The 26,277-nt window shown below is 32.2% G+C and overlaps 1 protein-coding gene across 1 annotated transcript; it reads right to left on the bottom strand.

Moving 5' to 3' along the window:
- Positions 1 to 19,909: 19,909 nt before the first annotated feature.
- On the bottom strand, positions 19,910 to 25,351 carry LOC110692047. The gene is made up of 4 exons (XM_021869039.1): positions 25,154 to 25,351; positions 20,979 to 21,522; positions 20,168 to 20,309; positions 19,910 to 20,063 (listed from the first exon to the last, which is right to left on the bottom strand). Exons 1-4 carry the CDS (start codon positions 25,349 to 25,351, stop codon positions 19,910 to 19,912), a joined length of 1,038 nt encoding a protein of 345 aa, XP_021724731.1.
- Between the last annotated feature and the right edge of the window lie 926 nt (positions 25,352 to 26,277).

Below are 26,277 nucleotides of genomic sequence, written 5' to 3'. Positions count from 1 at the left end.
GCTACAAGATAGCGACACTTGACATTCCAGTTATTCGCCAAGTGTTGCCACGTAGGCGAAAATTATGTATTATTGTGACACATATGATGCTAAGTATGGATAGATTTTTTAAGATAAAATTGTTGTATAGAGTTTTATTGTCGATATACTTCTAATATTTCATATACCAGTATACAAAATTAATTATAACTTCTAATAAATATCCCATAACTCGATTCTATTTCCATCGTAAAGTTTGTTTTAAAAAGTTCTTTAAAATAAGATTCATTTATAATATATTTAATTTTTAATTAGTAAAGATAATTTTAGTTTGGTAGAAATTACTTTTGGTTCAGTAAAAATAATTTAATTTCAATTAATAAAAATGATTTCAAGTTAATAATAACATAAATATCTATTTACAAACAAAACTACAAGCACACTATTATATAAATAAGCGATATGATATAGTATGTCTGAATATTCCGCATCTTCCAAAGTGAGTATATGATCGTAATTAACATTCAAGCAAAAAGGTTTATCATAAAATTTTATCAACAATTGGCATCACCCGGGCACAAAACTATAACTAATATATAAAGCGGAACTTTTAGCCTTGCCACGAGACGACGACACGTGGCATTTTAACTTTTCGCCAAGTGTCGAGCCACGTAGGCACCATATAAGGATAATTATTTTGACACATACGACTTATTTGAATATATTTTTTAATAAAAAGATTGGATAGATTTTGTACGATAAAAAAGTTGGTTTATTGTTTTAATTTCAATAAAATTTGGATAGAATTTAGGATAAAATTATTGGTTTAGAGTTTATTTTCGACAAAATACCAATATTATAACTTTATTCAAATTAATAATTAGATTATAACTCTTTATGATTATCCTAAAAAAATATTTTTTTTTATCATAATATTTGTGATAAAGAATACTTCAAAATTTCCTTCAAAAAAAAAAAAAAAGAGAATACTTCAAAATAAATCTATTTATGATATATTTTGTTAATTGACATAAAAAATAAGTTAGTCATTAATAAATCTATAAAGTTGTACGATTAATCAAAATCACGCGATATAACAAAACTTAAGCGGTTCGATTAGCCAGCAGGGGACGAGATATGGTATTCCAACTTTTCGTAAGTGTGGTGCACGTAGGTTACAAATAACCATTATTGACACATATGATTTATTTGGATAGATAAAAAGTTTATATTAATGATATGTTTTAAAATTTAGCATATAGATAAAAAAAAATTATCTTAAAATTTAATAAACAACCCGGGCATCGCACAGGGCACAAAACTAGTATGTATATAAAGGGAGTTTTTTTCCAAGTTTTTAGAGAGTCACGTAGGATTAAATTTTCTTAACGTGCCATGTAGGATTATACATTTTAGTTAAAAGCCAATTAAATAAGAGATTTATAATTTCTTTTAGAATAAAATAATTCAAATACCACATAAGCAAAATTGGCGAATGAGATTTTAAAGTTTAAAATTAATTAAATATAAAATTTTATTTGTGTAAAAAAAATATAAAATATTATCTTTTGAGATTAGGAATTTTATCTAAATATATAATGAATGAGAGGAAATTCACAATTTATTTTAAAATAAAAATCTTAAATGATATACTACATACAACGAATAAAATATCAAATTTTATCACATAAATACAAAAAATATTTGTTTGTTTTAAGAAAAATAAACACCCCGTGCATCACACGGGCTTCATCTAGTGCCAATTAAAAAGGGGTAGTGGGCCGAGGTGCAAAGATAGGGATAATCAGTATCACAACCTTCCCTCCCTTCCCCCCACCCCCCGAAACGCCCTGACCACCCTTCCCTCACCCTTGAAACCGCCCCCTTCCCTTTCCCATCCCGGAAAACAACTCCTTTTATCGAACCCTCGAAAACCACCCCCCTCCCCAAAACTTGCCAGGGGTGCCGGTTTCTAGGTTAGAGGAAGGCAGGGGGTGGGGGGGGGGGCAGTTTTCGAGGGTTGGGGAAGGGAAGGGGAAGTTTAGGGGTCGGGTTGGCCGACCAATTTTAGGGGTCGGAGTGGGGCAGTTGGCCAGTTTCGGGGCTTGGGGTGGTCGGCTAGTTAGGGTGTGGGTTAGGGTCAAGGGAGGAGGTAGGGGTAGCTTTATATATATACAAAGTTTTTATTTTTTTTATTTTTTGCTTTTATTTTTACAATTTTTTTGACCAATTACTTTGTGACACATGACATTTAGAAAAATAAATAAAATCTTTCAACATGTTGTTGGCCTGTTAGAGAAAAAAGCCACCCAATGTTTGGATTATTTCAGAATAATCGAAAATTGAGATTATTTAAAGTAAATGGCTTAAAGTTTGGATTATTAAAAATTGTGTAAGCTAATATTTCGATTTGTAGATGGTGAATTGCAAGCATTATCACTAATATACATCCAATGATTCAATATATAATACTTCATCTGTTCTACAAATATTGCGACAATTACCACTTTAGGAAGTTTCATAAATATTGCAACATTTTCCTACTTGCACATGTTTTCTCTCTTTCTTTCTCCTTACCACACGAGTCCATATCTTAATTTTTGTCTATCTCTCTCCTCTTCTTAAAATCCGCATCCTCAACCCATAATGTAAAATTAGGAAAACGAAGGAAGTATAATAGAGTAAAATTTTGGTAGTTGAAACGTAATATTGCTAATCAAATGTGGCCGTGATTTACATGAGATTTAGTGGTTGAAAATACTTTTTAACGTGGGATTCTTTACGTTTGTTGATTGGTGGGTGATTGATTAAATAAGTTGCAGGAAAATTAACCAAACTAAGCTAAATTACAAAATAATTTTTTTAAAATAGACTCGTGGCCAAACTATTTACCAAAAAAAATAAAAAAATTAGTCAACATATAACCAGTGTATGTCCCAGACAGCGTTTTACATATTGACTTTTTTTTTTAAAATAAAAAACCAAATTTCTGATTTAAATAAAAAAATAATAATCAGATACTATTGATATTTGCATGTGTTCTTTCTAGGGCAATGGATTTGCATGTGTTCTTTCATACAAATATGCTAATTCAGAAAAAAAAAAAAAATTCTTTTTTTTTTAATAAGATGATTTGATTAGAATTTTGTAAATTGTTTTTTTTTTTTTTTTTTTTTTTTTTGCTATCTATTGTTATTAGCCAATGGATAATAATTGAGGTTTTAAGTTATGCATTATTATATAATTGGATGACTAATAATAGAATAAATTTTCAAGTACCTAAAGAAAGTAAAGAAACATCCCTCAAAATATGACTCGTTTTTTTTTTTTTTTTTAAAATAAAAGTATGACTCATTTTTAAGTGGAAGCGGACTACTAATTAATCGTTTAACAATATGTTAACCATTTAATCTTATTGAATTCCTTCCTAATGCTAATTCTAATTCTAATTTTAGGGGTCTTTGTTAATGATGACCAATAGATTACATCATTACATGTGTTTATAAAATATGGTTATTAAATCATATTAACATTGGTATTTGGTAGTCCCATTAGATTTTCTCATCGCTAATTAGTCCATGCATTTTATTTCAGCTTATTTATATTCATTTTTATTAAAAAAAAATTATAGTAACCATATATATTAGTACATGCTTAGATAATTGTCAATTATAAACTTTCAAATCAAACACTTTTCAACAACTAATTCAAAACGAAATATAGTAACCATTTATAATTAGTGAATAAATAAAGATAGAAAAATAAGGTGAAAAAATGAGGGAAAAGAGTCTTCAAAACAATATGAAAAGGCAAGTTTATTAGGTCGGCTACATTAGAGGCTGTAATAGTACAACAGTAGTAGTAATCATAATCTGCATGGCAATAGTATCTGATTTTTAAAAAAATAATAAAATAAAAATAAGTTAGTGAAACGCTGCCTGAGACCGCGTTTCAGTAACTTATTATTTTTTTTTTAAATCAAAAGTTTGGTTTTTTACCTTGTTTTTTTTTTTTAAAAAAAAAGTCAATATGTAAAACGCTGTCCCAGACAGCGTTTTACACATTGAATAACAGCGTTTTACCATGGAAGCTTAGTTTGGTAATCAGACAGCGTTTTACACATTGAATAACAGCGTTTTTCCCTAGAAGCTTAGTTTAGTAAATAGTTTGGCCACGAGTCTATTTTAAAAAATTATTTTGTAATTAAGCTTAGTTTAGTTAATTTTCCTAAGTTGCATATACTAATAATTTATCAATCAGAACACACTTTTTTTACTGTTCAATCCTAAATCCTTATTCCCAAGCTTTTTAAAGTTCTATCACATAGTACTCGTATAATTTAAGAAAAGGGTCTGGGGTCATATGATTTTTGAAGTTTTGAATATATGAACCGACTAAGAAAACAATGATAAGATAAAGATACATTTTTTCTTGATGAATGTAATAGATTGATATTTGGAAGATATTTCTAAGACAGCAAAACATATAAAACACGTTTTTTTAGATCGTAGGTTGGGTGGTAACTAATGATAAATTATTTATAAAAAAAACTTTAATTCATGTCTACAAATCTACAATAGAAGGTCTAAAAAGCAAAATAAAGGAATTGTTTGGCACATTAAAAATTAATTTTGCACACCCATTATGAACAATGATTGATGTAGAATACTAAGCTTGGAAGGGCACTTAATGAATAATTATACAGGCATAACTATTTATATTATATCATCAATATAATATAATTTTAAACCAATAAAAGAAACTTAAAGTATTTTAGGTGGGGCCCGTGCCACCCAGGCACCCACATAGATCCTCCAGTGATAATAAAGTATGATTTTCGATGTTCTTCTCACATTGGGGTGATGTATTTAAATCAATTTATAATATGTTAAATTTAGTTTTCAAAATTATTAGGATAGAAGGTAGTCCACAGAGTCCTAAATGTAGCGTGTTGACTCTTTTTCTTTTCGTCTGCCTAATAAATCAAATTTTCATTAAGGAAACTCTCCACACAAGGAGATGCACCGATACACACGTGATACATCCCTTAAAAATCAGTACTAGAAAGTTCTCTCTCTCTCTCTCATTTTTTTTTTTTTTTTTTTTTTTTGAAAGATACTAGGAAGTTATTGACACTTCTTATCTAACGTTAAATCATACAATATAAGAAATTCAAGAATGTACAAATGTTGTTAATCATATTATTAAAACATTCCAAAAAGTACAAATTAACCTCTATGCCATGTAGGGGTGTCAAAAACTTACCCGACCCGAAATGTTTACCTGAAACTGAACTGTTTTCGAACTAGTTGGTTCCGGGTATTTTTTATCCGAATTCGATATGGTGTCGAACCGACGTTATCTCAAAATCGACTCCATCCGGTAATTTATGATCTAAACCCAACTTGGAATCGACTCATATATAATTCGAAACCAATAAGACCCAATAATATAAAATCCGAATTCGATCTAGCCCGAAACAAAATCTACCCGAAACCATTCAGACCTGAACAATACCTCTTTTTACCCGATCTTTAATTATCTGATTTGAAACTTCCCATGACCTTTATTAAAACCGACTCGAAATTACTCATGATGCAGTTAAACCCAACATATTATTAACCTAACTAAAACTTTCCATGACAATAACCCAACATGACTAATGTAATTGGTAATAGGGCACGAATAATAACTCATGATCCAAGTTGTGAATTGTACAGAGAACAAAGAAGGGAGACAGAGAATGGAATGGTAATTGGTAATAAAATGGTATAAAAAAAAATTTAATTTGTAGTAAACATTGAGATACTACAGAGGTAAAGTGTGGTGTGACAAAGCAATAAGAGTGTTTGAATGGAGTCAACATCATAGGGACGGTACAATGATCGATATATTAGTCCATGATTTTAGTACTCTAGAGTCAAACAATCCTAAATTATCATTATACCATAAAATATAAGTTCCTAAAATGTATAAAATTTGAAATAAGTTCCTAAAGTATAAAATATGAAATGTATAACATAAATATGTATATATGATATATTAATGTGATTAGGTGTGTTATATTCACCTGATTTTGACGAATCTGAATCTATTTCAACTTAATTGAACTTATCTGAATTTATATAAACAACTCTGAATTTATCCGATTTTATAAAGCATATTTGAATTTATCTGAACTCATATCAATCTGAACCTATCTGAATTTATTTGAAGTTATCTGAACTTATTTGAATTTATAAGAAAATATCTAATTAATCTGAAATAATATGAACTTATATTAATTTATCTGTACTTATCCGAATTTATTTGAAATAATCTGAACTTATCTTAATTTATCATAAATTATCTGAACTAATCTGAACATTTCAAAATGTATCCGAATTTATTTGAACTAATTTGAATTTATCTGAACTAATCTGAATTTGTATAAACCTATCTAAAATTATATGATATTATCTGAACTTATAGTCTTGAAATAAGAGAAAATAAGGTGAATGGAACAAATCCTTATTTGAACATACTTTAACCTTTTTTTTTTTTTTTTTTTTTTTTGAATGGAATAGGGAGGGTGATTTCATTAAATAATAATAGTCATTCGACACTTACAATCATCCCTTAAGAGATCTAAATTTTCAATAACATACTTTAACTTATTAGATCTTATTGTAGCTTATTTAGTTGTAATTTATTTATTTAAATTCGGATAAGCTTTATTAAAACTTATTTTAGTTATACGTCAAACTCAAGTAACATTTATTCATTATTGACCCTTAGTAATGTGGCCTTACTAAATAAGGTGTTAGAATTAGTATGAAACCAACATATGATAAATGTGTTGCGATCATTACGAATGGAGGGGTATAACTTCATTAACAATAACAAATTTAAACATTCCTAAGATTTGAAAATCTTGTATTTTTAATCACAATTTAGATGATACTATATAATAAACAATCTTAATACTTCTAGTAATCAAGTTGCCAATGACTTGACAATGATAAATAGCTGCAAAGACGACAATAAACGTAAAACGGTAAGGAAAAAGATATTTTACAATGATGTGATAATCACCCGATCAAGGCGATAAATAGTCATTTTCTGCAATAACTTGAGTAGTCAATCTTATAACAATTCTAATAAGCCAATACGAAAATTAATTAAATGAAACCCAACAGACTATTTATGAATGAAAATCTCCAATAACAAAAATGACATGACATGTATTCTAATATAGCTAAAATGACTTGAACTGAGATTGACCTGAATTCAAATTAGTCGACTCAAAACCGAAACTAAAGTAAATTTAATTGAGAATGAGCTAATAAAAGAAGTAACCATATTCAAATTTTAACCAGAATTGAATTGATTTGAACCAAGATCTAGTCAAATTCGAAATGACCCGATCCAAAGTCAAATAAATCCATTTTGACCCAAATAAACCCGATAAAACACGGATCCGAGTTCATCTTAACTCGATATGAATCGACCCGAATTTGATTTGACCCAAGTTCGATTTGTATCCGACCATGCTTGAACTCAACTTTAACCCGAATTTGATTAAGCTCAACCCGATTTGATTTGGTTTGTTAAATTTAAATGACCCATTATTACCTGACCCAAACATCTTGACTCGTCGTGGGTCAACCCAAACTCCATCTGGGTACTCGATTTGACACCTCTAATGCCATGCACCAAGTAATACTTTCAAGCCTCGTTAAAGAAAATAGTTCATCCATTGTCTTCTTATTGGCCCAAAGTATGGCAAATCCCAAATCTTATTAGTTCATTTGGAGCCCCCTTTAAGCTTTAACTTGATCCATTATTTTGCTACAAGGCATTTTCAAAACAAAGCTCGATATAAGAGGGTGTATGTTGCACCTAGCAAGATAGCACATGGTTAATTAAAGGAAAATGATAAACATAGCCCTAATTTAAGGGCTATGAATAAGGAGTCAAAAGTGGTAATATTTGATAAAATCAAGCATTTATTACATTGATTTGCACATGATTTTGTCATGAGTTCACAAATTATTTCCATTTTAGAAAGTATAATAATGTCTTAAACATAGCCCTAAAGGCTATATATAACATCACCCTTAATTAAATAGGAAAGCCCCTACCACATCCCATTGCCCATTGATTTCTAATACTTCTTATGACTCAGTGGCTAATAATGCATCTGTCAATACATTGATTGATATTATTGACATATTTTGATAGAGCAAATATAGATCCTTGATTTGGAAGAGCATTAAGAGGAGATAGTATAAAATTACTTGGCAAAAAATACTAATTGGATGATTGGAAGTGGACAAGGGCTAGTTTTTGTTTTTTGTTTTTTTTTTGTTTTGTTTTTTTTTTTTTTTTTTTTTTTTTGGGGGGGGGGGGGGGGTTGGGAGGATTATTAGGTAGGAATCAAATCTTTGCACAAATCTATTTGGGTCCCTCTAAGTAAGGCAATTGATGACCTGATTTAAAAAGGAAATAACAGGACTTTATTTTAGTAATTAGCTGATACCTGATTGATATAACTACTGGTTGTATCTTATATTAATTGGTTTGACTAGTTGGCTGTATTAGGACCTTTCTCAAAAAGCTCTTTTTATAAATTGTATGTTTAACTAAACACCCAAATAAATTAGCATTTTCAGATTGGTCAAAGCTCTAATAGGCTAGGTGTCAATAATCTAAAATCTTTTAATAAAGTAGGTCTAAGAATTTCCCTATAATCGCCTTACATCTCAAAATTTTTCATTGATAGTCATGTCAGATCCAACTTTTGCTTCTTAAAGTATTTCAAATTCTCTTTTGATAAATGGAGACTTAATGTGGATGATTAACTAAGTTAGTTGGTTAAGGTGTTGAGTGGTGATACTATAAAATCTACAGTAGCTGGGATCAAATCTTGTTTACATCATATGCCCCGATGACTCTCCTTACACCAAAAAATAAAAGAGATATTAATCACTTTATATTGTTAAAAAGATACGTAGTATATCTCTTATTGTCTTATAGTTTTAAGATAGATACCACTTGGTTTTGTGAAGTAAACATTCTATTTCTCTCTTCTTGATAAGCATAGTCTAGGCCCATCTTTAACATGGCATCAAGTCCAAAACCATGAGTTGGACCTTTAATAAGTTGGGTCAAAATAAAAAATGGATGACACATGTGAGGGGAGTTTTAAAAGGCGTGTTCTCCACCCATGAAACATCACACGTAAGCCACATTTACTCAAAAAAAAGAAAAAAAAAAGAAGGAAAAATGCACCTTAATAATCTCAACTATGGGCGATTACGTTTAATAATCCCTACTAAGATTTATTATTTAATAATCCTAACTATGCTACCAGTTTGCCTTCAATGGTCCCAATGACTGGTAACCTGTTGAAGAGTTTTTTTTTTTTTTTTTTTTGTTTTAATAGCCAAGTGTCAACATGTGATTTGTCCAAATTTTTTTTTTAAAAAAGCATTTACAAAAACAAAAAAAATCCCAAAAATACCCAGCCACCCTTAGCCACCGTCAAACCCTAACCTTGCCGGAATCTGGGCGGCCACCTCTCCTTAACCACCTAAACCGGCCGGCCGATCCCCTTTGACCTATCCCCGACCTTCGAAATCACCTTCCAGCCAATCCCCGACCGCTGAAACCACCTCCTAGCGAACCCTCGACACCCGAAACCACCCCCCAGCCAACCCCCGACCCCAGAAACTTGAAATTCCGTCAACGATAAGTCACCGACTCTGCCTGGGACTTCATCGCTACTACTTCGAAGCCGTTGCCGAAGAACACGCTCGCCGTCACACCACCTCCGACCTCATCTTCAACCTCCAGACCCAATCCACGCCTGCGACGACCTTTAAGGTGGTAGATTTCGAGGTTCACCTTGCTCGAAATCGCATCCTTTTAAGGTGGTTTTGGGGGTCGGGGAGGTCTGGCTGGGCGGTTTCGGGGGTCGGGGATGGGTGGTGAGGCCGGCGGCCGGTTTCCGGTGAGATTGAGGGTTGGGGTTAGGGTTTCGACGAGGTTAGGGGGTAGGGGAGAGGGTGGTTGGGATTTTCGTATATTTTATTTTTTATATGTTTTTTTTTTTAAAAATTTTTTTTGGACCAATCACGTGTTGACATGTGTCATAGTCACCTGTTATGACAGGTCATTGACTCATCGTTGATAGGTTGGGACTATTGGAGGTAAACTGACCCCATAGTTGGAATTATTAGAAGTTAATCGCCCATAGTTGAGATTATTAAAGTGTATTTTTCCAATAAAAAAAGGATGTTAGCTTGTGAGAGAGTGTGTTTGAAACTTGTATAACACCAGAAGAAAAAGAAAACAAAAAGACTGAAAAAGAGGAGAGAGAAATAAAAAAATAGATCTTAAAATTATTTATAGAGTTGCTTGGATAGAAAGTATTTAACCAAAAAAAAAGAATTAAAGAAAAGAAAAAAAAAAAAAAAAAAAAAAACAAACATGCAAATTGAATGAAACGGTGTAGTATAACTTTAGTATCATCATGGATCGATTAGTGTTTTATATATAATCAATAAATATTTTTTTGAAAAATCGTCGTATAGGACCTTTTATAAATTTATAGCAGCCATTTTTGTAAAAAAAGGTACCCTTTACATTAGTACTGTATTTGTCATGGGTTGTGAGGTGATATTCTTTATGTTGATAAATTTGGGGGAATTGAAAGAGTGGAATAACAAGCGCCGAAAATGTTAAGGGGGATTTTGGGTGTTTTATACAAGTAGTGGCAAATCCTATATGAGTTGAACTTATATTGGATCCAAAAACAATCTATGATAACGATCATAGAAATGCATAAGTCGTTTTTATTGTAAGGCTATATCCCTACCTTTTAAAAAGTATGAGATAACTCTTATTAATAGTGTTTAGACAATTATATCCTTTAAAATATTTATTTACTTATTTGCCCTCATTAATGTTAATAATCTTTTTAAACTCTTAAGAATAGTGTACCCACATTTATACCCCTTAAAACATTTGTTTACATATTTGCCCTCATTAATGCTGTCAACAACTACATTTGTGATATAAAGTCAAACTGAAAAGCTCTTCGAACATGGCTAATTAAAGCGCACATCGCGCGCGTTAACCACCCTAGTAATTTTATAAATGTCGTATGAAAATGCTTTACAGAAGGGGTGACTAATAGGCTGTTATTGTACCAGGCCCATCAATTTAGATGAACCAAAAATAGCAAAGAGCTAGCTCACGTTTCTATATTTTTTTAGGTCCAAAAGAAATTTAATAGTTGACCACGGACACAGAATGACATAGAATCGTAAAAGAACAAAGTAATTCCTATAACACTGACTGAGTAACCTCTGTAATATTGGTCGAGTAATCCCTAAAACACTTACTGAGTAACCCCTATAACACTGATCAAAAAATCCTTGTAACATTGACCGAATAACCTGTATAACACTAACGAAATTTGAGATAACTTTTGTGAATAGCGTTTGGACAATTATACCCTTTAAAATGTTTATTTACTTATTTACCCTAGTTAATATTAATGCATTTTTTTTTTTGTAAAGATTTTAAGAATAGTGTGCGGACATTTATATCCTTAAAGATATTTGTTTACTACATTTTCCTTCATTAATGCTACCAACAATTATAGTTGTTACAACATAAGACCAAATTGAAAGAATTCTCGAGACATGACTAGCTATGGCACACGCATTGCGCACGTTAACTATATTGCCCTAATATATTAAAAATGAAATCACATACATATAATAATTAATAAGCAATTTAATATTTCAATTTTAGTTTAACTTTTATATAAAGCAAATGGCATAATTAGGGTGTAAATTGAATTTAACTTATTTTTACTGTAGTGTGTTTGTTTTGAACTTATTTTTACCGAATTGAAATTATATTTACAGAATATTTTTTTTTTTTTTTAATGTGAAGTGAAAAGGGCTTTAGTTATTAGGAAACAATTAAAAAAAGTTGACAATCAATTTTATCATCCTTTTCATTTAAAGATTCTTCGTTTTCATTATATCTCTACCCTATGTATATAGAGTATCTAAATTCCAAAGTAGTTTTTTTTTTTTTTTTTTTTAATTTATTTATTTTTTTATATATACTACCAACAATCCTCATATTTTTGCAAAACAATATAAAAAGGACACCAAAAATAATAAAGTACATGATTTTCCAATAACAAAAAAACTACTTGTAATTAATAAATTAAAAAAAATTAGAGGACAAATTCATATAAAACATACCATTTTTACAAATTAAATTGTTGAAGTATAAACTTCTCAAAGAATACATGTAAGTGTTTTACGTTGAGAAAAGAAGACAGAGTTACACACTTTATAAGGATAAGGGGCTAATCCTCTTATTGTTATATGGTTTTGGGATGAAATCTCCTTGGACTTGTGAAGTGAACTCTCTCTCTTAGTTGCGGATCGGGCGCGGTCCAAACTCATATTTAACATGGTATCAGAGCCAGACCTACGGTTTGGGATCTTTAATAGCTTGAGTATTGAGTATAATGGGCCAAATTGAGTGGGTAGGTCTATGTGAGTGGAGTGAAAAAAGTGCGCATTAACCCAAGGAAATCACATGAGACGAAATAAGGGACCTTACATGTGAGGGGGAGTGTTGAAGTATAAACTTCCCAAAAAACACATGTAAGTGTCCCACATTGAGAAAAGAAGAGGGTTAAAACACTTAATAAGTCAGGGGCTAATCTTCCTATTGCCATATGGTTTTAGGATGGAACCTCCTGGACTTGTGAAGTGAAATCTCTCTCGATTGCGGGTGTGGCCTAGACCCGTATTCAACATTAAACAGATGGAGAGACAGAGGAAAACATAAATACCTAGAGTGTAACTTAATTAACCACAAAAAACAACAAACAACACATTTATTATTCCAGAACAATAAAAATGATACAAAGATAATATAGAAGGGTATAGTACCTTCTTATTATTAGCTTACATAACATTTACCTTTTATTTCATGGCTCCTCAAATACCTATAGTAGGAGTCCAAGCACATTACACACAAATAACAACAACAACATGTAATAACACCATATCATTAACATCATTAAACTTGTTCAATAATAGTGAGCTTATCTTTGCGACAATATCCGCCTAAAACAGGCCTGCTGCAATAATAATGATTACAACACTGGGTTATAACCCCGTCACAAGGTTGTTTGTAGCCTCGACATTGAAGATTATGGTTGATATTAGGAAATACAGCTCGATCAAGTAGCATGAGAATGTTTTTGGATGGGAGAGTAATAAGCTCATCATTGTTATCGTTACCATTATCGTTAATGGTATTGGCAGAGGTGACAACAATGATGAGCATAAGCATCATAGCTACCATCACCACATTCTTTCCCTTCATCTCCATTATTATCTTTCAAGTAATAATCAAACAAATAAAATGAACTCTATTTTCTTATTTTGAGAGCTAGTTATGATTTTTGTTGTGTGAGTATGCAAATGCTTTGCTAGCCTTATATAGAAAATGTGAGACCATGCATGGCTAAGCTAGCACTGTTTTATATCCACACGTTCACTCTAATCACTAGATAATTGTTCATATCATCTCATCTCATCTCATGCATTCAATAATCGAGTTCACACGTTTGTAAATACCTTAATAGGCTGTTGTGGTCATAGGTAGGGCACACTCTTAAATCTTAATTAATTAAATTAGTTGTAAATTTGTCTTAGACTCTTAGGTATGAATTGAATGTATGATGTAAATGGAGGATCGACTTATTTTTATGTAGGGTATATATACTCGTGTTGAAACTGGCACTTAATTATATTTTATGAAAATTTCACTTTGGTACTCTGAGATTTTATATAATTGCGTTCACTTTAGTGCCAATAGATGATAGATTGGGAGTTTTGTTTCTCATTATTTTGTGAAATGAAAAAAAAGAGGATATTTGTAGGTTGCCGATGTCAAAATATATTTAAATCTTAGGGGACATAATCAGTGGCGGAGCCAGGATTTATAATTCGGGGGGACAAATTTCAGATGTTTAGTAAATCGACAAAATTTATGAAAAAAAAATTATTCACATAAATTGTTTAATATATATTTGAAATCGCACATGAGAGAGGACAATTATTCTTATATGGCAAAAGAGGAGTTGTTAAAAGTTTCATTGCATATTAAGAAAATTATCAACCCAAAAAAATAATATTTTGTTGGTAAACCCCAATTTTAAGTTATGTAATCCCCAATAATCGATAAATACGATTTATCTAATAATAATTATTTAAACAGATTTATGATAGATATAAAGGGATTTGGGTTACATTCGAAAAAAAAATAAACACAACTTTTTTTGACTAATGAAATTATTAAAATATATTCTGTAAAAATAAATTTTGAAACTTAGTTCCAAACAATTAATTAAAAAAAAAAAAAAATAGAATTTAGGCACACATAATTAAAGAGATAAAATAAAATACAGAGATATGTATTCATTACAAATAGTTTAATAACACATTAGTATTCATTATCAACAAGACATACTTGATTAAATAGTTAAATGAAAGTAGTTAGAGGTTTGAAGACTTATAATAATTTGTATATATACATTATATACTATAAAATGAAATCCAAAAACAAGTTTAAAAAAAAAGGCGAAATCCAAAAACAAGAAAAAGAAGTTTTATTTTTCTTATTTAGAAACTAATAAAGCTTAGTTAAGCTACCCAAATGGGCAGAAAAAGAAGTTAAATGGGAGCACCTTTTTTTTTTTTTTTTTTTTTTTTTTTTTTTTTTTTCTTAAAGAAGTTAAATGGGAGCACTTTGTATAAACTATAAAATGAAATAAAAATAAAGTCCAAAAACAGGAAAAAGAAAAAAAATTAAATAAAACATGTATGGGTAATGAATCTAAATGGGAGCACTTTGTATAAACTATAAAATGAAATAAAAATAAAGTCTAAAAACAGGAAAAAGAAAAAAAAAATTAAATAAAAAATGTATTGGTAATGAATCTAAATGGGAGCACTTTGTATAAAATATAAAATGAAAAACAAGCTTTATTAAAGCCCAACAACCAATATATATATATATATATATATATATATATATATATATATATAATATTATATATATATATATATATATAATATATATATATATATATATATATATATATATACTGCATTTGTTATGCTAACATAAATTTTTTCTTTTTTTTTTTTTGAAAATGGGGATGTCCCCCCATGTTCCAACGCCACTGTACATAAATACGATTATCAAACTTTATGGTATCAAATGTAAAATAAAGTCAATGCTTGAGAGTCAGGAAGATTATAAATATCATTGAATAAATACGTATTAAAATCTTCAGATATCCGAAATATCATAAAAAGAACTAGGTATTCGATTTAGTTTTTCTAATATTCGGATATTTTGAATTGAATGTCCTATTTTTTTAATTGAATAAATACGTATTAAAGGCCTGTTTTGTTCACCTTTTTTTTCACGTATATAAGTTCAGATAAGTTCTAGTTAAGTTAAGATAAGTTCTAGTTAAGTTAAGATAAGTCCAGATAAGTTCAATTCAGGAAAAATAAGTTCTTATAAGGTTACCCAAGTTCAAATTACAACTAAAATAAGTATTAATAAGTTTAGTTAAGTTCAAATAAGTTTGATTAAGTTCAAATAAGCTCATATTAGTTCAGATTAGTTCAGATAAGTGAAAATCAGGTGAATAAAACACACCCTAAGTCCCCTTCTTATTGTATTAAAAAAAACCCCAAATAATGAACAAAGGAGTAAGTAAAAAGTTAGACCATGACTGTAATCATAATTTTTCATCAATGTACACTATATGCATGGTTGGTGACCGGTTAGGACCAAAGAAAGCTAATAACCCCAATGTTCGGATTATTTAAAAATAATGTAAAGTTAGGATGCTTTAAAGCGAATAGGTGAAAATAAGGATTATTATATTTTTACCAATTTTTCTTAATTTTTTTAAAAAAATTTAATATAAAAATTATTATCTCCATTCTAAAAGTTTAAAACATTTATTATTATACAAAAATTTGTGAAACTACTCCGTAGTAAGAGAATGTTTATGCGGTGAGTGAGTGGGTGTAAAAAAAAGTTGATAAAGTGGGAGAGAATTAATTAGTGGGCGTATTTGTAAAAAAAAAAAAAAAAAAAGGTGGAAAGAAATAAAGAGATTTCAAAGAGATGGGCGATACAATGAGAAAATATCCTTTATAAAGTTCAAACAAACTTTTATGAATAGTGTGCGGACAATTTGTACATCTAAAATGTTTGTTTATTTATTTGCCTTCATTGATGTTGATTGCCTCTTATATTATGAATAGTATGATATGCGAACATTAGGTTTGTCACAAATATTTTGGAGGCCTTGTGCCTAGTGGTGCTAATCGAGTTAAGTAGCTCGTGAGCAACTCGGGCTCGACTTGATCAAAACTCGGTCAAAACTCGGCTCGAGTTGGATCGACTCGAACTCGACTCGACTCAAGATGTTAACGAGTACGAGTTGAGCAAGCTCTAACTCGACTCGATAAGCTCGTGAGCAACTCGATAATATATTTTATTAATATAAAATTTACAAACAAAGTTATTACCATTGACTAATTTGACACTTAATAAGAGTTAATTTATATTATCAAAAAAGAAAGAGTAAATTTTTAATAATAAATAAAATAATAAAAAAAAAACTATATAAAGTGAACAAAAACAATAAAGGCCTATAATTTTAGAAGGGTCAAAACTTTAACGAGCATATCATGAGCTACTCGACTCGACTCGAAACTTTAACGAGCACAAGTTGAGCAGGTTTTATTGGCTCAAAACTTTAACGAGCACGAGTCGAGCACATGAAAAAAAATTTCGACTCGATTTGAGCACCCCTTAGCTCGTGATCGACTCACTCGATTAGCATCCTTTGTGCCAATTACAAAAACGAGGCCCCTGGAATCACTTTCAATTTAAAATAAATTTGGTAATGCATTCCATGAAAGTAAAAATTTAATTCAATTTATAACATATGCAATAAATAGTCACTTTTCGATTTGTTTTAAACCGGAGCATTTTCTTCTTGTTACTGACTCCCCCTCTAAGTGATCCGGTTCAAAACCGGAGCAAATACTCTTTTTTTTTTTTGGAGCAAAAGTACTTTTTCCACTAGTGGATGGATGGATGTTAGTGATGTGTAAAGCGGATTTTTAACAAATGGACGTGGGTGAAGCAAATGGAATGGTGAATGGTGAATGGATCAAATGTGGGTGACCGAAGCTCCACTTGATAAGAATTTGGTTCATTGCCACACACCTTTAGAGCACTCTCACTCATGGGCAAAAAAAATGCCTATGAGAAGAATATCATGGTAAAATTAGCATCCCACTCATGAGAAAAAAAAAAATTCCCATGAGGAGATTGTCAAATGCCCATGGGAATGGCAAAAATAAATTACTACAGTACTCGTGGGCCTTAGCTTTAAAATCAGAAAATTAGATAGTTTAGGAGAGGGAAATGTAGAGAGATAGTGGTGTGGTATTTTTTTTTTAGCCCATGAGTGTGTAAGGAGTTATTAAAATAAAATACTCATGGAGAAAAGTGGAAAAGAGGAGTGAGAAAGTGGGAAGAGAGAAAATGACTTTTTGTTTTTTTTCGCCCATGAGTCAGAGTTGTCTTACACTATAAGAGTTATAATGCTAATATGTATGTTGTGATTGTTGTCATCATATATCATCCATGCACCATGAACATTGTCAAGCAATCACACATTAATTCGATCATTGGCGTTATATGAAGTTGGATTGACTAACTTGTGAGAGGTGTCGATTTGCTGTTTTGCTCCGTTGTATGATAATTCTCCTTACCTACAACTATAACAAAAAATCAAAGGCCTCGTGGTTAATAAGAGCATCTGATGGACTACAATTGTTCTGAAAGTTTTAAACGTAGTCTGATCTTAAAAATGCGTCCATTGTATTTGTAGCATATTCTTCCTCTTTTAAAATAAAGGAAAAATTGGTTTTAATAATCCCAACTTTGGTTAATTTTCTTTAAATAATCCCAATTTTTGATTATTCTGGAATAATACCAACTTATACAGGTATCTTCTTATAATAATCCGAACTTTTGTTTTTGTAATACATAATGGTTCCAAAAGGGATCAACAAAAGCAACAAAAATAATACTTCAGATTATTTTAGGAAGATACACGTATAAGTTGGGATTATTCTAGGATAATCAAAAGCTATGATTTTTGAAGAAAATTAGCCAAAGTTGGGATTATCAAAACTAATTTTTCCAATGAAATGCCTCCATTTAACTAGGCATGTATGCCAATGCAGATTTTTAATCAATAAAATTTTTAAGTTTCAATTAGTATAAATCTTAAAAATTTGATTTTCGAAAACTATATATTAATGCAATCTAACAAGTTCTCATATAACTATATTATATACTTCCCTTGTTTTTCTTTTATTGCACCATAAGGACTTACACTATTCACTTAATCGATCTTCTTTGACCATCTTTTGTTATTTATCCATTAGGAAAAACATAATCATGTGAAATCTAGTTAGATTCATCTCGAAATCTACTTTTCAAATATCAAGTTTTTTTTTTTTTTTTTTTTTTTTTTTTTTTTTTTTTTTTTTCTTCCTTACAAAATTTTAATTAAAGTTATTAATAGCCAAAGTAATGCATAGGCAAACGTGAAATCTCTCATGGTGCAATATAAAAGAATGGAGGAAGTACACATAAATTTTTAAAAATTATATAGATCACTAACATTGGTTATAGTGCATTATGTAAATCGTGTAAAAAATCAAAATGAGACATTTACCAATTATTTATAGCGGCAATACCGTGGTCCTTGATGATGACAACCAACAAACATTATTAAGGTCCAACTACATTTGGCTGATACATAAAACACATGACATATTGATTTTCTTGGCAAATTAATATGTACGGTGCACTTGTTTGGTTGATAACAGAACAATCCGTCTTGTGTGTGGCTGGCCACACCGTGTGATCACTTGTAAAAAAGCAAAGTAACTCCTATAACACTGACCGAATAATCACTGTAATACTGATCGGGTAACCCCTTTACTACTGATCGAGTACCTCCTGTAACATTGACCAAGTAACCCCTATAACACTAATGAATGAAGTAATCCCCATAATGACTGGTCATACCGTGCGGCCAACCATATATAAGAATTTGTGTAGAATCCGAAGTTTCACTTCTCACAAAGTGGATAAATTTACTTACCTAGCTCGATCTTCCAGTTAAGTGTAATTATTCATGGAAATGGAAAGCAAAAGTTCTTTCATACAGTCAAACAAATCTTGACATTTCCAAGAAAATAATTTTCCCTTATGTTGAATCTTTGTTGGAATTAGTACTTTCTACATTTACTGAGGGACGTTTTGAGACCAAGGGTTCAAATTCCTTTACAAGCTTTTTTTTTTTTTTTTTTTTTTTTTTTTTTTTTTTTTTTTTTTGAAATACGTTTAGTACCAAATTTATTAATCAATGGAAAGATTGTCCATTAGAATGTAAGGAGAAATTACAGAAGGGCAAGAATTCTCCCAAACTTGTTCAACACCAAACGGTACTAAACTAGCAAGGTGATGAGCAACAAAGTTTCCATCCCTTTTAACATGAGATCAAGTGACAAAATCAAAGCTAGAACAAAGATAAAAAAATATCATCAAGCACCGAATCAAGATCCATGAAATAGGTTGCAGCCTTTGAGAGTCGAGTGATAACATGCTGACAGTCCGACTCAAAAATTACCTTCTTGTACCCATATCTTCTAGCTAGCTTCACACCAAAAAGCAAGGCTCTGCACTCTTGCAATTTCTGGTGGCAAGTAGCCACACACTGGTCTCACCCCCCTTCAAATAGGACCTCCCCTGCAGCGTTTCTAGGAGCAGCCCCAAGACCAATCCAGCCATCGGTCTTAAGGCAAGCATCACAGTCGATCTTCACGAAATCAGAAGGAGGAGGGAGCCATTTCTTCGGGCTATTGCACTTGCTCTTGCTGACCACACCATAAACCTTAGCAGCTTACTTACCACATTCTTCAACCAAGCGAAAAACTCTGTCTCTTACTACCAAATGAAGGACTTCCTTATTGTTGAAAACTTTCTCATTCCTACGGCTCTATATCTGCCATAGAATGCAACCTTAACAAGGCACTTTCTCTCATTCTTTTGCTTCCAATCCAAAAGCATTTCTTTGAAATCAAAAGCTGGTTCAGTGACAGCAAGCTCAGAGCATTCACATCCTGAACAACCGGACAGTAAGAAAAAGTGTGATGAAGCGTTTCAGGAGCACTAGAACACCATGGGCAAAGGGCGGAATCCTTCATATGCCTGTTATACAAGAGGGCACAAGCTGGCAGGGAGTTGGTGCTAATTCACCAGAGAAAATGCTTAACTTTTGCCCAAATGTCTACCCACACTTGATGGAAAGCCCCTAAATTGCAAGACTTCCCAAGCATATATGCAGTTTTGACATTATAGGCACCATCTTTGGAAAATGCCCAAGTCAATAATGTCATCCTGAACTCTATGACTAAGAGGTATAGACAAAATACATCTAACATCCCTCTCCTCAAAGTTACCAGAGAGTAATTCATAGTTCCAGTCCTTCGTTTCAGCATCCACCAAGTCCTTGACCACAGTCGGCTCGTCTGTTCTAGGAGTACAAACAAACCTCCAATTCTCATCCATAAGCCACGGGTCATCAAAAATTCTGATTTTAGAACCATCTCCTACTCTCCATATCAGCCCTTCTTTCACAAGGGATTTAGCTCCCTAAATCCCTCGCCATGAGTAACTGCAATTACAGCCAAGAGAGAACTCCAAAAAATCCGAGTGAGGGAAATATTTGCCTATCATTACTTGCCCAAAAAGTGAATCGAGATTGTTGATAAGTCACCAAGATTGCTTACCAAGGAGAGCTTTATTAAAAACTCCCATATCTCGAAACCCCATCCCACCCAAACACTTCGGTTTGCACATAACCTCCCAATTTAGCCAATGAACTCTCCTTCTAGAATCCGAATTTCCCCACCAAAATCTTGCTGTAAGGCCACGAATTTCCTCGATGACACTATTAGGCAACTTGTACACCCCCATCAAATAAGTCGGGATGGCTTGGATCACTGATTTTATAAGAACTTCCTTCTCGGATCTCGATAAAAGCCTCCCTTTGTAGCCCTGCAACTTTTTCCATATTCTATCTTTCAAGGCCGCAAGCACCATTCTCTTAGATCTTCCGACGATAGTAGGAAGCCCAAGATATTTTTCATGTTTAACTACAGGCCGCATCTGCAATAAATCAACCAACTCTCCCTGTTTCGAAACATTTACGCCTTTGCGAAAAGAGACCTCCGATTTTTCATAGTTAATTTTCTGTACGGAAGTTGCTTCATATATGTTGAGTATATCAACTATCTTCGAGCATCCACACAATTGGCCCTTGCTAATAGCAGACTGTCGTCAGCAAAGAAGAGATGAGAGATTTTCGACCCATTCCTACTAGCCCAAGCACCATGAACCAATCTGTAATCCGATGCCTTGTTTATTAGAGCCGAAAAAGCATCGACCACCATAATAAAGAGATATGGTGACAGAGGATTGCCCTGTCTCAACCCCCTAGAGGGAAACACCGAACCTACCACATTGCGGTTAATAATAAATGAATATGAAACCGTGGAAACACAATCCATAACAAGTCTCACCCATCGATCTGCAAACCCCATTTTAAGCAATAAGTTTTCCAAAAAATACCACTCTACCCGATCATAGGCTTTGCTCATATCCAATTTCATCGCAATTGTCCCCTTTCTACCTTTACTCCGTTTCTTCATGGTATGAAAAATTTCCATTGCTATCAAGGCATTGTCAGTTATTAGTTTACCAGGAACAAATGCACTCTGACTCTCCGAAATGACTTTAGGAATTTATTGTAAATTGATTAATGTATAGTTATTGTTGTTCATTTGTGTATAGGAAATTAGGAATTTATGTTTTTTATTTACAAAGTTAGATTGATTTTCACAATTGTATCAATCGTCAATTGTAGAGTTAGATTTACATCATAATAATTATAATATTATAACATATGTTTTTTATGTTTTTTTTTTTTTTTTTTTTTTTTTTTTTTTAAATTTAATTATTTTAAAGTATAATTTAAATAATTTTTAATAAAAAAAATCAAAAGTTAACCATTTTAACTAAAAAAGTTAGCCATAAACCTAAAAAAGGTCAATATGGTCAATTTTTCTAAACCTTGGTGCCACTAAAGAGAGCTGAAAAAAACTTTGTCTTCCATGTAGAAAATTCAAAACCATGAGGCCACCATATAGAATTTCCCTTTTTTTATTGTACAAAATGACCCTAATTAAGAAATTTATGTCACATATGACATTAATGAGTGTTATTTATTTTAAAAAAACTAACTATGGTTAACTTTGAAAAAAAAAACTAAAAATAAAAACCACCAACCTAGCCACCACCTTCACCCTCATCCCCACCAGATGTAGCCAGCCCCACCCAACCAAGCTCCCCTCGCCGGCGACACTGCTCCAAGCTTACCCTGCTGGCGACGTTGCTCAACCTTGACCACTTCCAGCAAGAATCCCCAACCCGCCAAAGACCCACCTTCTCTCTCCTCACCGCCACCACCACCTCTACCTTCTTCCTCACCTCAACCCGACATTCCCCACCAGACCAAGAACCGCACCACCACCAGACCAAACCCACTGCTCATCCTCCCACCACAACCCACGAACCTCCTTTTCTCTCTCCTCTGACCTCTTCTACGCCCAGATCTAAACCCGTCCGTCGCTCCTAGTTCGATCTACAAAATCCAAATCGTGTTTGGGTTCGGCGATCTGGGGGTGGTCGGGGTTCTGAGTTCGGCGACTTAGTGGTGGTGACGGTGAGAAGGACGAGAGGGAGGGAGGGTTGTGGGTGGGGATTTGGGAATCTGGCTTGGCGGTGGTCGAGGTGGAGTTGGCGCAGTTTCATCGGCGGTCGGGGGAGTCTAGGTAGTGTCGGCGGCGATCGATGGAACCTGGGGTAGTGTCGCCGGAAGGGATATGGTGGTTGGGCAGGTGGTGGCTGGTTTTTGGTGGTTGGGGTTAATTTTTTTAATTTAATTTTATTTTTTTTTATTTATTATTATTTTTTTTTAAAAATAGAAATCTAACCATAGTTAATATTTAATGAAATAAGGTTATGAGTGAGATGAAATTTTTAACTAAGGTCATTTTGTGTAATAAAAAAAAAGGGAGGTGACCATTGGTGCGTAGCAGAAGTTGAGGGTCACCGTTAAGAATTTCCCTATGTTTTTTTAGAAAAAGAAAAAGAAAAGGTGGAAACTATAAGGCTCTTATTAAGGCTTATTACTCTAAGAGTGAGGTGTAGCTTAGCTCACCCGGTTCAAAATGATCCTAGGATCGATTGTCATTACCTGTCCTAGTGGCTCTCTAAACACCAAAAAAATTAAGGCCTCTTACCCTTATATTAACTGAGTCTGCATTAATTAATGTAATACCAATCAAGCACGTCTATCGGTCTATATCCATGATTAAATGCTTCAAATGCCAGCAGAGTAGTTATTGTATTGGCTAGCAACCACACTTTTGTTTGGCTAGCGACCACAGTTGTATAAATCGGGTCCAGGCGAGTTATTTTGATAAATGTATTCTTGTATACGTCATTAATTTTCATTATGTCCGATATTTGGATAAATGACTCTGTCCGATATTTGGACACAGGTACGGGGACACGTCTATACGTCCCTTAAATTTATATAAATAAATTATATATTACAAAAGGTCTAAATTTTTCATTATATCTACCCCTATTTTTTTTTTTTTTTTTATTATAATTCTTTCCTCGGTAAATTCTCCTAATAAATGACAATATTCTTCTCTCCATCTTCTCTATATTTATGCTAGTTTTCGAACAAGATATGTTTTTCTTTCATGTTTCTTCTCTTTTTTCCTCTCCTCTCTTAATGGAAGTGTCCGGGTGCACAGTAAAGGATCGGACACGTGTCCCATGTCTGTGTCCGTGAAGTGTCACGTCGACACGGACACTTCGCGATATTAGCGGTGTCCGATTAACATAGCAACCAATGGTTCACAAAATGGATGAGCGAAAATTGAAAGTTTGCTAGGTTGGACCTTTGAATTAAATCATGTGCCTAAAAACCTGCAAAGTTATGCCGGGCTCATCATATATTAAAGCGGGTTTTTCGAGCTGGATTCGGGTTTTGAAATAAAAATGCAATTTTATGCTTGTCCAAACCCGTTGTTTTTCGGATCGGGCTACCAGGTTGGGCCATTGATAATCACCTCTAAATTTTGCTTTCTTGAAATGCATATGTCGTGACCTGTGGCACCAATCCCCCATAGCTGTTTCAACTCTTCAACAAATGGTTGCTTGTAAACATTCAAGTTCCCTCTTCGGATTTTATGTCCCGAGGTTAAGTATACAAAGGAAGATGGATGATTTTTCCTGTTTACATATAGAAGATCTATGGAGTGATCCTGCTCACTAGAGGTGTTTAAATCCGGGTACGATAGCAAACATGTCTAGCTAGTCAAAATGATTCAACTATTAACAAATGAAATAAATTCCAACATAAGATTTGTAATAATTTTACATAGCCCAAGTAGCTTAGCTTAGTTTTTTTGTTTTTTTTTTTTTTGGTTGAAAGGTAGCTTGTTTTAAATCAGTTTGTTGTTGAATTTGGTAAACTTTGTTTAATTATTGCAAATTGAGCTTCGTAAAAACTAAGAATTAAAAAAAACTACAAACAACAATATAATTCATACCGATGCAAAACCAAAAGATGATACCTTTTACATAGAACATAACACAACTCTTATTTAATGGCTCCTCAAATACTTAGCCACTAGCCAGTATCATAGTAGGAGTCCAAGCACACAGAAATTATAACTACAGCAACCATAACAATAATAATACGAAGTCAAGTCTTAACAACGTTAACCTTAATTCAAGGGACACGGCACGTGCCACCTATAACAGCTCCGTCGCAATAATAAGGATCACAACACTGGAACAACCACCCGTCACACCTATTATGTACATCAACACAACCAAGATTATGGTTGATTTTAGGAGATATGACTCGATCGAGTAGCATGAGAATGTTTTGTGATGGGAGAGTAATAAGCTCATCATTGTTATCGTTACCATTATCGTTAATGGTATTGGCAGAGGTGACAACAATGATGAGCATAAGCATCATGGCTACCATCACCACATTCTTTCCCTTCATCTCCATTATTATCTCTCAAGTAATAATCAAACAAATAAAATGAACTCTTTAGTTTTTTTTTTCTTTTTCTTATTTTGAGAGCTAGTTATGATTTTTGTTGTGTGAGTATGCAAATGCTTTGCTAGCCTTATATAGAAAATGTGAGACCATGCATGGCAAGCTAGCATTGTTTTATATCCACATGTTCAGTCTAATCACTAGATATTTGTTCATGTCATCTCATCTCATGCATTCAATGATTGAGTTTTTTTTTTTTGTTGTAGATTGGGAGTTTTGTTTCTCATTATTTTGTGAAATGAAAAAAAAAAAGGATATTTGTAGGTTGCCTGACGTGAAAATATATTTAAATCTTAGGGCACGTAAACTGTGGCGGAGCCAGGATTTGTAATTCGGGGGGACAAATTTCAGATGTTTAGTAAATCAACAAAATTTAAAAAAAATAAATTATTCACATAAATTGTTTAATATATATTTGAAATTGCATATGAGATATGACAATTATTCTTATATGGCAAAAGAGGAGTTGTTAAAAGTTTCATTGCATATTAAAAAAAAATATCAACCCAAAAAAATAATATTTTGTTGGTAAACCCCAATTTTAAGTTATGTAATCCCCAATCGACAAATACGATTTATCTAATAATAAGTATTTAAACAGATTTATGATAGATATAAAGGGATTTGGGTTACATTCGACAAAAAATAAACACAACTCTTTTTGACTAATGAAATTATTAAACTCTATTCTGTAAAAATAGATTTTGAAACTAAGTTCCAAACAATTAATTAAAAAAAAAATAGAATTTAGGCACACATAATTAAAGAGTAAAATAAAATACAGAGATATGTATTCATTACAAATAGTTGAATAACACATTAGTATTCATTATCAACAAGACGATACTTGATTAAATAGTTAAATGAAAGTAATT

The sequence above is a fragment of the Chenopodium quinoa genome, unplaced genomic scaffold, assembly GCF_001683475.1.
Source record: "Chenopodium quinoa cultivar QQ74 unplaced genomic scaffold, ASM168347v1, whole genome shotgun sequence".
Classification (NCBI taxonomy): domain Eukaryota; kingdom Viridiplantae; phylum Streptophyta; class Magnoliopsida; order Caryophyllales; family Amaranthaceae; genus Chenopodium; species Chenopodium quinoa.
Note: the sequence above shows the minus strand (reverse complement) of the source record. Positions and strands in the feature narration are given on the sequence as shown.

What these genes read in the sequence shown, in the direction of transcription:
- LOC110692047 (XM_021869039.1), bottom strand. Translation starts at nt 25,351, where the DNA reads ATGGAGATGAAGGGAAAGAATGTGGTGATGGTAGCCATGATGCTTATG. An exon ending in ATAATCTTGGTTGTGTTGAT is followed by an intron (nt 21,523 to 25,153) that starts GTACATAATAGG and finishes TGCTGACGACAG; the next exon opens with TCTGCTATTAGCAAGGGCCA. An exon ending in TTTTAATAAAGCTCTCCTTG is followed by an intron (nt 20,310 to 20,978) that starts GTAAGCAATCTT and finishes CCGGTTGTTCAG; the next exon opens with GATGTGAATGCTCTGAGCTT.